The sequence below is a fragment of the Calliphora vicina genome, chromosome 2 (assembly GCF_958450345.1).
Source record: "Calliphora vicina chromosome 2, idCalVici1.1, whole genome shotgun sequence".
NCBI lineage: Eukaryota > Metazoa > Arthropoda > Insecta > Diptera > Calliphoridae > Calliphora > Calliphora vicina.
The window spans coordinates 53067723-53082772 of NC_088781.1; the positions used below are offsets into that span (position 1 = coordinate 53067723).

At 30.8% G+C, this 15050-nt stretch overlaps 1 protein-coding gene across 2 annotated transcripts in view; it reads right to left on the reverse strand.

The window, feature by feature from the left end:
- LOC135949853 (uncharacterized) overlaps nt 1-15050 on the reverse strand; it is a 70011-nt gene that overhangs the window by 43301 nt on the left and 11660 nt on the right. For both annotated transcript variants that reach the window (XM_065499300.1, XM_065499301.1), the window contains exons 2-5: nt 2073-2522; nt 1799-1999; nt 1527-1725; nt 1245-1466 (exon numbers count right to left, since the gene is read on the reverse strand). In XM_065499300.1, the coding sequence (XP_065355372.1) occupies nt 1245-1466; nt 1527-1725; nt 1799-1999; nt 2073-2410 (960 nt within the window). In that variant the 5' untranslated portion in view covers nt 2411-2522. The remainder of the gene's footprint in view (nt 1-1244; nt 1467-1526; nt 1726-1798; nt 2000-2072; nt 2523-15050) is intronic.

A 15050-nucleotide genomic window follows, 5' to 3' on the forward strand; every position in this document is an offset into this window, starting at 1 on the left:
TGTTAAAATCATGGCAGAATCAACCAGGTACAATTATTAGAAAGTATGTTCTCAATTATAATTTCCCTAAAATGTCAAACAAAAGAAAATGAAAAATATCAAAATGGAATGTCTAAAAACAAAATAAATTAAATTCCAGTTTTGTTGAAAAAAAATAATTTTGAAAAGTTTTTGTATGAAAAAAATTAATTTTAAGAAATAAAAATGTAAAAAATTAAAGTTTAACGCAAAAAATTTCTGAAAATGAAAGTATTTCCATAAAAATAGTAAAATTTTTAAAATGTTTTTATAAAAAAAAATTTAAGTTTCTATAAAGAGTGCATGAAAAACAATTTTTGTGGTAAAAAAAACGGTTTTCGAGGTGAAAATTTATTTCTATGGAGAAAAATAGTTTTTGAGGTAAAAATCAGTTTTTGTGGTGAAAATATGTTTAAGTGGTGAAAAACTGTTTTTGAGGTGAAAATATGTTTTGAAGGTGAAAAAGCGATTTTGAGATGAAAAACTGTTTTTGTTGTGGAAAACAGTTTTTGAGGTGAAAATCAGTTTTTGTGGTGAAAAACTGTTTTTGAGATGATCGATAAAAAATAGTAAAATTTTGAAAGTGTTTGTAAAAAAAATTTTCGAAAATGGTTCTATTAAAAGTAAAATTTTCAAAATGTTTCTATTAAAATAGTCCACTTTTGAAAACGTTTCTATTAAAATAGTGAAATTTCGAAAATGTTTCTATAAAAACATTAAAATTTATCTATAACAATATTAAAAAAATAAAATTTGTCTATAAAAAGTAAAATTTTGAAATTTTTTCTAAAAAATATTAAAATTTTAAACAATAATTCTATAAAGAGAGAAAATTGTTTCTATAAAATTTGAAAAAAGTTTCTATAAGTAAAATTTTGATAATTTTAAGACAGTAAAATTTTGAAAATTTATCTATAAAAATATTTAAATTTTTCTTTTATAAAAATAGTACAATTAAAAAAAAAATCTATAAAAAGAGAAAATTTTTCTGAAATTTAAAAAAAATGTCTATAATAGTAAAATTTTTGATAATTTTTCTATAATAAAAATTAAAAATTTTTTTTTATAAAAATAAATTTTCAAAATTTTTCTATAGAAATAGTCAAATTATTAATATTTTTCTATAGAAATTTTAAAATTTTCCTATGAAAATAGGCAATTTTAAAAAGTTTTTTTATAAATAAATTAATTTCTTATAAATTCAAAAATTATATTTTTAAAATTACCTCATAAATGAAGGCACTCATTCTTTGACTGACACTTAATATAAGCAACGTTTGTGGAAATAAAACAAAATAACGATCACGATGATCAGAGCCAACTGCTACACTGCCCATGTGTATAATTTCTCCCAATGAGCTCAACTCTTGGCCCTGCCAGCCACGTACAGGACCAGTCAATACTTGTAGTTCTAATTCCTTTTGTCGTCTGGTAGCAGAACAGGTGGCCTACATAAAATAAATAAACAAGAGTTATAAATATTCAGAAAACTCACTTCAATAACTTACAGCAATATCTTTGTAAACCGCTACACTACGTTGGGTATCACCACGATCGGGATGGCTGCTCTCCATGTGTCTCTCCAACTCTTGCAACATGGCCGAGTATTTGTCTAAGCGTCGAAATGGTTTTGACAAACCCGTGGTGAGTACTAAAAGACCGGGAGTGGCAGCACCTTGACGTTCCATATATTTCTCCAATTCATCTCTGTTTTAACAAAAGAAAAAGACATTAGCTTAGAATATTTTGAGGTATTTAATTTTCAAGTTTTTATACACACTTGTATTTGTCTAAAATAACAATGGCTTTGGGATGTTGTGCACAATAGGCTTGATGTACTTGTTTCATATATGGTGCCTTATTAAGAAATAATTTGCCCACACGATCGTTGCACTCTTCCATTTGTGTAAGTAACTCTTCGTGTGTCTTGACAACCTCGACAAAATTGCACATTAATTGAGCATACTCATCTGCATTGAGTCTGTAAGGGGGGGGGGGGGGTAAGAAAATGTGTGAGATTAAAAAAAATATAAGAAAAGGCATGATTGACTTACATTTGTGTTTGCTGCAGTGGTTCCAAAAAGTTCTCCAATAAACCCTGTATCTCTGCAACATGTGCTCTTTCCGAATCCAATAGATCCTTCAGCACAACCGATCTATATTCTTGGATCTCCTCGGGTGGTCTTATTGAGTCTGTGATGGGTAGAGGTGCTTTGTATTCCATAACATAATTGCTGGGAAACCAGCCAGTCTTATCGTTGAGTGTACCCTCCCACCAGCCACCTTCTTCGCGTTGTGTCACCGTGATTAGATCACCTTTTTTGAAACACAATTCATCATTGTTGCCACCCTTAAAGGAATATTCGGCCTGCACTATAAGTGGTTGATCCATATTTCTTTGATTTGTTCTTCAAGTGCAACAGATAACGTCGTCGTTTTGTTTAATTTTCTTCTTGTTGTTTCGCATACAAATAAAATCTAATATCTTTTTTTTTGCAATTAATCTGTAAATAAAAAAAAGCAAATAAACAAACATGTTCATTTTAGTTCAAAGTCTTTAAAACATTTCTGTCATCAATTTATCTTAGAAAATAATAAGTAAAAAAAGGCGCTATAACAATTAAAATCTTTATTATAAATATTCATGTTTTTTTATTGTTATTAATATTGTCTTGAATAAAAAATTCTAATGCTAAAAAAATGTTTTTAAACATTTATATCCCATCCATTCGCAAGTAAGATTTCAATAGATTGTGTACATACATACACTGTTCATGATCTGCACATTTTTCATTCATTCAATAATAAATATGAACATTTTATATTGAAAGTGGCCAACATTACTGCTGGCCAAGGTCGGTGGAGTGAAAAGCAACATGTATGTGTATTAACACTATATTTACCCATTAAACATTTTTTTAATTTCTATGCACGAGTATTTTTAGGAACTTGGTACATATTTTTTATATTATATACATTCTATTAATGTTTTTTATTCTTAAATAAATTAAGACACACTTTCGCAATAAATATTTGGTATGGAATGAATAATGTTTCATTCATTAAACTTTTGTATCTCCTATCATATATTTATTATTATGGGTCAATATTAAAAATATATTTTTATATCCTTCACCTTTGTGAGAAGGGTATATATAATTTTGTCATGCCGTTTGTAATTTCCACAATATAATTTTCCGACCCTATAAAGTATATATATTCTGGATCCTTATAGATAGCGGAGTCGATTAAGCCATGTCCGTCTGTCTGTTGAAATCAATTTTGTGAATACCCCAGATATCTTCGGGATCCAAATCTTGCGCAACTAAATTGCCTAGTGTGAAAGGGGTCTAAGTCATTAATATAGACAATATGGATATCTAATCTATATATATAAAAATGAAATGGTCCATGTATGTAATGGCATCACGTGAGAACGGCTGGAGCGATTTGGCTGATTTTTTTTTATTCGATTCAAAACTTTCTGGAGATGGTTTCTAAAGAAAAAATTCCGGGTAAAACTCGGATTTTTTTTTTTTGAGTTTAGTCAACTGTAATAAAAAAGCTCCCTAAAGTATGCAGTACAAATTTAGATATTTTATTTGCAAATAAATAAGAAGGTGAAACTTGAAGAACTAACATTAGTAAATGCTACCGGGCGAAGCCGGTCGGGTCAACTAGTGATAGATATTTCAAAGACCTTTGCAACGACGTAGGTATATAAGACCATAGTAAGTTGGACCTACAATGGGTCAAAATTGGAAAAAATATTTTTTAACCCGAAACAATAATTTTTTTTTTAAATTTAAAAAAAAATTAAAATAATTCGAAAATTTTTTTTTACAAAAAATTAAAAAAACATATTTGGAAAAAAAATAAATTTTGTTTACCTAAAAATATTTAAAATTTGTATTTTGAAGTATAATTTGGTGAAGGGTATAAAAGATTCGGCACTGCCGAATATAGCTCTTTTACTTGTTTTAATTAAAATTCTTTTGTATTTTTAGAATTATTCCAGATTCGCATGATTCGACGTTGGAAAAACTATATAAAAGTAAATAAAAAAAACTCTTCATAATAAATTTGATTCTATTTAACTAAAAAATTCTTAAATTCTTGGTAAATTGCCAAATTTTTCGCTTGTCTTCCCGTATTTTAAAATCTTTAAAATCAGAGGAATTATAGATTTCCCTATTTAAAATAGATATTAAAGTATCATAATATATCTAACTAACCCTCATTTTCTCAATCTCTTTTTATCGTTTTTCGTAACGATATACTTTCAATTAAGTTCATTTTTGTAGGAGAACTGTCAGTATATCGTCACGATAAACACTAACCAGATATTGAGAAAATGGGGTTAAGTATAAGAGAGTCTATGTATAAGTCGGCAGGAAAGGTTCGAACGAAATGATTAATTCCATTTTCGAAATTCGAAATTTTATCTCTAAACCATTGCGATAAAAATTTATTTTTAATTAATTCATAGGCTTAATTCCATTGTACTTCTTAATTCCATTTTTAAAATCAAATTAAATTTTATCTCTTAAACATTGCGTTAATTAGTCATTTACGAAATAATTCATAGGCTTAATTCCATTGTACTTTAAATATATTGAATTATTTCATTTGATAATTAATTTTTAATAGAATTAATTCCTTATTGAATCATTAAAATATTCTTTAATTCAAATCCATTACAAAATATATTTACAAGTGTATTGAATGATTAAATTTTTCTTGAATTCAAATCTATTAGGATTAAGTTTGTAAATGATTAAAAACAAAACTGAATTCATTTTAGTTTAATTAATAAAAATTGAATTGAAAGTGCAATATTTTTGAAGTAAAATGTTTTAAATTGAGATATTGACTTGAATTTTGTTTTTGTAAGACCAAAAAATAAATTATCTAAACAAAAAAAAAATAATTCGAAATAAATGTGGATCAAATAGTACCTAATATTTGCAATCCTATTAAAATTTTGATGCAAATTTTCGTTTTAGAATCTCAATAAATATGTTTTAACGTTTTTTAAATGTGTCATTCTAAATAAGAAAATGAAAAAAAAAACTTGTCAAAAGTTAAAAGGGAATCCCGCAATTAATAAAAATTGGAGAGAAGATCCCAAAAATGGTATTTTTACAATTTTGCTCTAATGTCCACATTTCCTTCGGGCCTGGGAAAATACTTTAGGGATAAATAGGTAACTCATCAATGTTACCAGAACTGCTTTCAGTTTTTTGATCCCAGTTTTGGGATTTTAGAACATGTGGCCCAAATTTGAAATTTTTATAAAAAAAAATAGGTCAAATTCCGAAGGGCGTAAGGACGACATATTCAAAAAACCGCTAGTCTATGTATAAGACGCTAGCCAAATACAGGGGAGCTCGATGAACTTGACACCCGAAAATCTTAGGTGTCACTTTTGACACCCAACACACGCCACTGCAATCACGCATAAAATGCGAAATAGGTACAAGGTCCTCAAGGCACTAGCCGGCAGTACTTGGGGTATGGACAAAGAAACATTGCTAGTTACATACAAGACGATTGGTCGGTCAGTGGTCAACTATGCTGCTCCAGTGTGGTCGCATTCGTTGAGTGATACCCAGTGGAGAAATATTCAAAGCTGTCTAAACGCAGCCTTAAGCACAGTCGCAGGCTTCCTTCAAATTAGTATAAGACGCTGGACTGTGTCCGTTTATCACCTAGGAAAAAGTTGGAATATTTATTTAGGATCTGCATGTGGTGGACTGTATTCAATGAACTGTTTGAGCTATCGAACTGGACACTAACTTTCGGTTTCCATCAGTTTTAGAAAGTTTAAGCTCTGTATATGATGTAATCAAGAAGACAACTATTGAATGGATTGGATTATTTGGATCCTGAATCCTGATCACGAAGACAGCCATTGAATGGCGGTTATCACTAACAAAAAGTTGGATTATTTGGCACCTGGAGCACATAGATATATAGGCGAATGAACTAACTAGCACTAGACGAAACTTATGGGTTGATTGAGGTTGGCAACCGAACTTCAATTGAGTTGCCAAAGGGCAACAACAAATTTCTGGTTGCAAATTTGGCAATAGAAATGATAGCTGCCAGTTGCCATCCGTAATATCATTTAGCCAACTGACAACGCAACTGAAGCTCGGTTGCTAAAGAGATGAGATTGAGGAGAACCTTGAATACTGCTTAAGTTTGCGAGGAAATAAATGATCTGCATGTGGTGGGCTGTCTTCAATGAACAGTTTGAGCTATCGAAATGAACACTACCTTTCGGTTTCCCTCAGTTTTGGAAAGTGTGGGTATAACATTGCACTTTTGCAAACTACGACTGAACTTAGGTGGGAGCAGTGAAAATAAGATGAATGGTGACAATATTGAATACAAATTATCGTTATGGGATCGGCTGTCCTCGATGATTTTTCTGACATATTGGACTGGCCACTAGCCAACGGGTTGGATGTTTGAATACACCCCCCAACTTCGGGTAGGACTTAAGGCAAATCCGTCCACATGACTAGAAGGCATATCTTCTCGATCAAGTGTTTAATACAATGATTTTATCATTAGAATCTAATGCAATATAATCCAGTATCAACCAATATTTAATTTTAGATATTTGTTTGGTTAAATGATTAATTTCTTTTATATATAAACTTAAATATTTAGTTTAAACAACTTAATTTTAAAAAAATTAACATTTCAAATAACACAATGAAATTGTTTTTATATTATTCAAGTTCAAGAAAACATACCTTGGAATAGCGAAATATTATGAAAAAACATATATTAAACCAGCCGTCAGAAACAAATGTTCCAACATTTTTTTTTTTTAATTATAATTTTTATATATTTTCTTTTTTGTTAATTTCAAAATCTTATATATGTAGACACACTCCTAAAAGTGACACTTTCCAAAAGAATTTTTGTGCGATGAATATATAAAAATAAAATAAAAATTTTTTTGTTGACGACAATATTTTATTGCACAAACTGCAATAAAAAGAAAAATTATAAAATTTTATAAAAATAAAACGAATGGAACGAACAAAAATTTATAGATACGAAGGAATATAAGGGGCATTTAAAGAAATTTATTTTTTTTTTCAAAAAGCTAAATTAAACTGAATGCGACAATTTTGCTTTGGGTTTTTTGTTTGAAGGCATTTCCGTCCGTTTTTCATCACAGCACAATACACAATAATTTCAATAATATTTGGTTTTCTCTTATTTTTTAAATTATTTTTATTTTTTTTTTTAATTTTTCTAAATTATTTTTTTTTTAGCCCAAGGTCATTGAAATATTTTTTTCTTTTTATCAATTGGCCGGCCAACTACGATTTAATTATTTTTAGATTTTCGTTGTTATTTTAGTTAACTATAATCATTTATTTTTCTAAAGAAAATGAAACACTTTCTTTAAATAATTACAATTTTGAACAAGTATTTTTTACACAAAAATAATAAACAATTCACTAGATATGTGGATAAAAATACACAACAAATGTTTTGAAAAATTTTGCTGACGAAATTATTTCATGTTTTCCGAATTTTCTATTTAATCACTTCACGCCCGTGTGCTCAGACCAACTAAAATATTGAGAACAAATTGAATTTTTTTTAGCTGTGCTTTATTTGCAAATCATTTTTTAAAACACAAAAAGCAACAAGAAAAATTTTCGTTTAAGGACTGCAACAATTTGTTTTTTAAAGATTTTCAAAATGAAATGAAAATGAAAAGAAAAATAAATCAAAAAAAAAGAATTTCCACTAATGAAAGATTTAAAAATATTTTTTAAATCAAAATATAGATTTTCATTAAAATATTGAACTAACATTAGAATTTTACCAAAATAACTCGTTACATTCCTATTCATACACTCAAGAAAATTATTTTGTGTTTGAAATTCACAAAATAAAAACCAAAAAATTTCGTTGACATGTAAAGTGTTGCATTCTTTATGCCGACATTGAACTTGTAGTTAAATTATTTTTTTTTTTAGAAAACTTTACCAGCAATTTGTAAAAGAATTTGTTAAAATATTTTAGTCCATTTTTGTTTGTGTATACACCTTTTAATATTACACAATGTATTTTAAATAATTTCATTCATTTCACTTGGTTTTTCATTATTTTTAAAATTTTTCAAATTTTTGTTTGAGCAGAAACAGAGAGAGTTAGACATAGAGTAAGAGAAAAATTGTCAAGAAAATACGAATAAACAAAAAAAAGTTTATTTTTCTTGGGCGGAAGATAAATGGGAAGGTTTATAAAGCAATGACTTGTGTTGTATCGATGAGAAACAGATAAATGAAAATATTGTTTCGAAACCTTAAACAAAATGACAGCCAAAAAAAGATTATTACCGGGAAAGATCAAAGACATGATTCGTCTTAGCACAAATAAATTATGTACTTTATGATGTTACTAGTAATTAACAATTTTTTAATTTGTGAAAAGGAATCAAATTACAAGGAAATCATTTGCATTCAATGTTGTCATCATCGATCTTATTCCCACATCTGGAATATTTTAGCAAATCGAATTGATTTCATTCATTTGTTCAACTGGTCAGCTGATTATTATTGTTTGGATATTGAAGCTATCAAATTCAATAGTGTTTGTTGCGGCGAATACTACAACAAACGTAAAAGCAACAAAAACAACATGCAGATTTGACTGCTCCAGCCAACATAAACAAAAACAAATTGCATGTGCTTTTTGTAAATGAATTTGCTAGAGTGATTGGTATACCCACACATTCCAAAACAGATGAAACCCGAATGGTAGTGTCCAGTTCGATAGGTCAGACAGTTCATCAAAGACAGCCCATTTAAAGATCATTTATTATGATGTAAGAAGTTCTCCTCGATCACATCTATCCAACTCCGATTTAAGTTCGATCTTAGAGCCTATTTATATAGACAATATTTCGTGCGATAAATCGCTGCAACTTATTTTTTTGTTAGCGAAACTATTTAAAAAAATATAGAAATAAAATCGCTGCGATTTATCATCAATGTTGTTGTTGTAGCAGCATAAACAATTACAATATTCAATCAGGGGGTTCTGAATGTTGTTCAAGTCCAAGAAATTGTGTTACGTGAACAGGATGAGTCCATAAATCCATAGGACAATTGAATATGTGGAGGATGTCATGAGGACCCTGGCCACATGCTGGACATAAGTTGAGGACGGTTCGGCTTATGCGGGACCGGTGGTGGGCGACCTCCAAGTACGACATTCATACGGTATCCTGCTACCGCGGAATGGATGGCGTCTCTGTGAATATCGTTCAAAACTGTCATACACGAGCGGCGATTAAATGGATCCTGCATACTTCTGTATGCTCTCCTCGTATTTCTGTAGGTCCTCTCTGACATGCCTCGGGGGAGACTCCAACTGTGTGATGTTGAAGTTTCGATGACTTCTCCGGTGACTTCCCAGAAGGAACTGTTGCGTCAACATGACATTGTGTTCCTTGACCGGTAGAAACTTGGATTCCTCGTGAAGGTGCTGTTCAGAGGTAATTTGAAGGAATCCTGTGACTGTGCTTAAGGCTGCGTTTTGACAGCTTTGAAAATTTCTCCACTGGGTATCTCTCAACGAATGCGACCACACTGGAGCAGCATAGTTGAGCACTGACCGACCAATCGTCTTGTAAGTAACTAGCAAGGTTTCTTTGTCCATACCCCAAGTACTGCCGGCTAGTGCCTTGAGGACCTTGTTCCTATTTCGCATTTTATGCGTGATTGCAGTAGCGTGTGTTGGGTGTCAAAAGTGACACCCAAGATTTTCGGGTGTCAAGTTCATCGAGCTCCCCTGTATTTGCCTGTGCTCCAGGACCCAAATGATCCAACCATTTATTAAGAGATAAGCGCCAGCTTTCTTGCTCATGAATGATTCCATGGCTGCAATGACGTTTCGACTGGCATTCGTTTCCTTAACTGCCAGTCTTCTTCAAATATGTGAGTTTGACATTCGTGGAGTATACCACATAACCTTACGAGCGTATAATTTAAGGCCAACTATGTGAAAGTTAATGCTCCATGTAACCAGTTAAGGCTCCCTGTAACCTGCCAAAAATTTGAGCCTCATAAACCAGTTGTTATTATTTTCAAAATAAGAATTACAAAAGTTTCCCTTACTTTACTGCTTCTTTGCTATATTTTTGTAAGCTTTTACTTTAAGTAGCTGAATATTGCTTTCATAATTGGCATTTCATTCAAGGATACACTTTTTTTGATGCCAGTACCAATATTTTGCCAATCATCCCAGTAAGCTATTACATCATATATGGATTATATAGCATCTCAAGAAGATAATCCACCATCTATTCTAAACTTTCAGTACCTAGAATCTTTCAATTGCCATTTTCTTCAAAGCTGGCCACCAAACGATACCCCATACTGAAGAATCTGACTACCAATTGCAGTGTTGACCCAGTGAATGATCTGGGGCAACACCTTCATCCTACTGGTCTTGTCGATAGATTGATCTCGGTTTTGTTCAAAAAGATGGTAGTCAGGTATCTTGTATTTCCTTGATCCATTTTGCGCGAATTTATGGCAAGTCCGCATTTCCAAGCGAACAGTCCTGTAATAGATACAGAAAGTCGCTATTAGTAGGAAGCAATTTGTCCCAACACCATATTCTGGGGCAACTTTACAGCCAGGCTATTCAGTGATTTTAGGAAGGGATTTATAGTCAGATTCATTGATTGATTCATAAATTGAAAATGGTAAGAACTGTTTTTGACAAGCTTTCAGATTTCGACATTTGTAGATACAAAAGATGACACCATGACTATGAAGCTAATGTAATTTATTCCTACCATCTAAAGTGGTTGGGTCCCCATTAAGGGGGAAGAATACTGATGATACTGGATATCACATCTAGAATTTGCAGTTGGAAGAAAGTTGAAGAATGAAATGTAGCTTCAGCAGTTATGTAAATTACGTTTTACTTGGTATTCTTTTGATAAGGAGTGTAATGTTTAATACTTATGTATATGAAAATCATATCGAAACAAGTTATTACCAGTTGTTTAGTAAAACCAATCGATAAACTGGTAAGAGACGAAGTGGCTTTAGCTGTCGGCTGGATTAATGCCGGGCCAAATACAATGATCAGCGACTTCACATCCAGAATAAAACAAATATTGAATATCTTACAGTAAGACAATGCTGTGGAGGCACAATATTAATGTGTATGAAGGGTAACTATCTCTTTAGTCAAATATAGAGAGTAATTGTTCTTTTATGAAGAATGAAACAAACAAATTTTATTTTTAGCTGAGGAAGAGACAACTAGTGAAGGCATTAAAACGTTGAAAGGCATATTCTGCCATCTGATTTTTCTGTTCTGATATTAGACCACAAAGGATGTTAAAGGTTGAAAAACTATCCATGATGGGTTGGCATTGAACCAACATGTCAAAAACTAAAGAAACTAAAACTAAGATCTCATTTCATTGAAATAGAACTCCCATAAGAACTTTCATGTCAAGTGAAACAAATTTTGATCAGTTAAGAACTCTCTGAGTTCGAGGTGGTAAAAATTTGACTTTTTGGCCAAAAAGCTGTATTTTCTCATGCGAGTAGCTTATTACCTATTGTTCTTAGCAAAATATATCCCTAATAGTTTAGATAGCTATTTCTTCAACCTTTCGAAATAAAAAATTAAATGAAAAAAAAATTCTAATATCAAAAACTTTTTTGATTTTCTTTTCAAAATAGGCCGTTTTTTCTCAAAAGAAAGCTTAGGTATTTTCCTTCATGAGCTTTTTGGTCGCTTAGTGGGATGCGAGTGGGATATCTATCAAAATAAATATCTAACTCAGAGAGTTCTTGACCGATCTTATTGAAAAATTGTGTCTGAATTACTATCCAATACGACTAACCGTGCAAATTTCATTCCGATCAGATCCATTAGTTACTATAACAAAACAAATCATCTCCATTCTGGTTTATTCGTTGCAAGCTTCTTGATTTCATCCTAACATTACCTTGACATCTCGACTTCCTTGTTAGCCTGTCTACTACATGGAGTAGACACGTAAGGACGTAATCTTCTACGACTGCATTGAGAATTCCATTCGATTGCAAGACGCGCTATGTCAACAGGCTCTTTCCTTAGGGTGTGTCTAATCCAAATCCATTTTCGCCTTCGTATTTCAATGTCAATTGTTGTCTATTATGCCAGAATATTTTTAGAATTCTACGCAAACACCTGTTAACCAAAATCTGCAAAGAGCTTTTGTCGCGAGGAGCTGTATTCCAGGTCTCGCATCCATAAATCATGATTGTGTTTTTAACATAAGTATAAGTTGTTGAAGGAAAATTATCTAGAATCCATACAAAATATTTCTATGTTTATGATCATGAGAAATGAACAATATATAGAGAGACAAGAAATAAAGTTCCCCTGGCAAGGTATAGAACATAAAATATATATGCTAAACCGGAACATATCTGAAAAGGCTGTTTAGCGCAATAAAGGCCATTGGACATTCCAGGAAAAGGGCAAAACATTGTAGCATTACATAGTGAAACAAAATTTTTTGCGATTTTGATCTTGAAGATGATTTTTATACCCTACACCACCATAGTGGGGAGAGTATTATGCGTTTGTGCAGATGTGTGTAACGCCTAAAAATATTGGTCTAACACCCACCTTAAAGTATACCGATCGACTTAGAATCACTTTCTGAGTCGATTAAACGATGTCCGTCTGTCTGACTGGCTGGCTGGTTGGCTGGCTGTCCATGTAAACCTTGTGCGCAGAGTACAGGTCGCAATTTTGAAGATATTTTGATAAAATTTGGTACATATAATTTTGAAACTGGCTGAAATCGGTCCATTATTTCACCTAGCCCCCATACAAATGTCCTCCCGAAATTGGACTTTATCGGTCATAAATGTTTAATTTATACATGTATCTACACAAAATTCGCTCCAAATAAGTTTTATATATACAAAATTCATGTCACGATCGCTCCATAATTAGTCACAGCTCCCATATAGACCCGCTTCCGAAAATCACTTTAACGTGCATAAATCGTTTAAAAATGTTGGTATACTCACAAAATTCAACATAGTAAACTTTCATATAGACATAAATCACACGACCTAATTTCATGGTGATCGGTCCATAATTGGTCATAGCCCCCATATAAGGCCCACTTCCGAAAATCACTCAAAAATATAAATTATTGAAATTTTAAAAGAAAAATGTATTTGCTCTTTTACTTAGTGTAGGGTATTATATGGTCGGGCTTGACCGACCATACTTTCTTACTTGTTATTTTATATATTTGTGTTCTTTATGACAAGAGCAACAACTTTGCCTTAGAGAGTAAATCATAAGTAAAAACTGTTTGCAAGATGAGCCTGAGAAAATTATCACTTTTTTGCAAAAATGACACCGAGACTCCAAATGTTTGGGGGATCATTGGGCATAACTGGGAGGCACCGGTTTTTTTTGGTCGTTTATCACGTAATGGTGTCCGTATATGGTTATATTTCCATGACTAGAAAAGTTACACACAGTTTTATACTTATTTTGATATTAAAAATATTTAATCAATATAAAATCTCTCAAAATATTTTTCTAAAATTCAATATTTTCATTTAAAAGTGAATTAAGTTTAAATTAATTTCAGTAAAATAATTTACAATAATTAAAATAAATTATTTAATTGGCAAACACATTAAATAACACATAACACAATTTAATTGAACGGCATTTTGAAATTCCCAAATTCAAAATCAATTAATTTTTCAAATATTTATTTTATTAGATTCCAGCTGTTGCCAACAACTAATTTGCTTAAATTGTTGTAGAGTACGAAAAAAATATAATAATAATTTATTTACATTGTTGGATTATATTTTAGTATATTTAAAAGTAGCAACAACAAAAATTAGAATAAAAGTGTGTTGTTTATTTTATTTATTTATTTTTTTTCTCTCTGCATTCCTTTTTCTGGTTCTACCCGTACTTTTTTAGTATTTAATTATTTACCGATTTGTTGTTTTTATTTTATTTTATTTTCTGATAATTTGTAGTATATTTTTTTGACGAAATTTCTTATATTTTCGGTTTCACATGCAGAACAAAATTTGTTGTTTTTTGTTTGCTTTTTCAGATAGAAATAACCAAGTTGATTGGAAAACAGCCAAAATTAATATTGTTTTTTTTTCAAATTTAATTTTCATTTTAATTTTTTGTTCAACAAACAACAAACAAAATAAATCGAAAGAGATCTGACGAGATAGAAGGAGAGAGAAAGAGTTATATGGAGAGAGAGAGAGAGTGTAACAGGCATAAGATACGATATTTATTTTCATTTATTTGTTATTGCTTTTTGTCGAAACAGCAACAACAACAACTGCAAGAATAATAACAAATATTATGTATGATTGTGATATTTTATTGACAGAAATAAAATTTATATATTTTTTCACGCATTTTCTTCTCGAATGATTTTTACCGGATGTCTATAGATTATAAAAGACGGTTTTTTGTTGGTTTTTTTTTTTGAAAAATCAGATTTAATTTTTAAATTGTTTTTATAGTTGTTCGTTCGTCTTTTATTTTTTTTTTTTAGATTTTGTTAAATTCCTTTGGTTGTTATATTTAATCCACCTGGCGGTATGTCTAGTATATCATATATTATTGTTGTTTGTTTTTAATTGTTGTTGTATGATGATATTTTGTGCTTTATTTTCAAACCTATTTGTACAGAGTGTTTCAAAAATAATTCCATTTTAATGGTAGATTTTATAAATTAAAATATTTTTTTCTGATTTGCATTAATTTTCACTAAATCCTCTTTAAGAGTAATCCACTTAATGTAATGATCATTCAGTCTTCAAAATGGACAAATTGGGTTCAGAACTCCGGAGCCCTGGATATAACTTTCAAAATAAATAGCAGAAACCGGATGACCGGTGGAATGTGCTGAGTGTAATGTCATTCGAGGATACGTTCAACAACATCCTTCTAGACGCGATAAT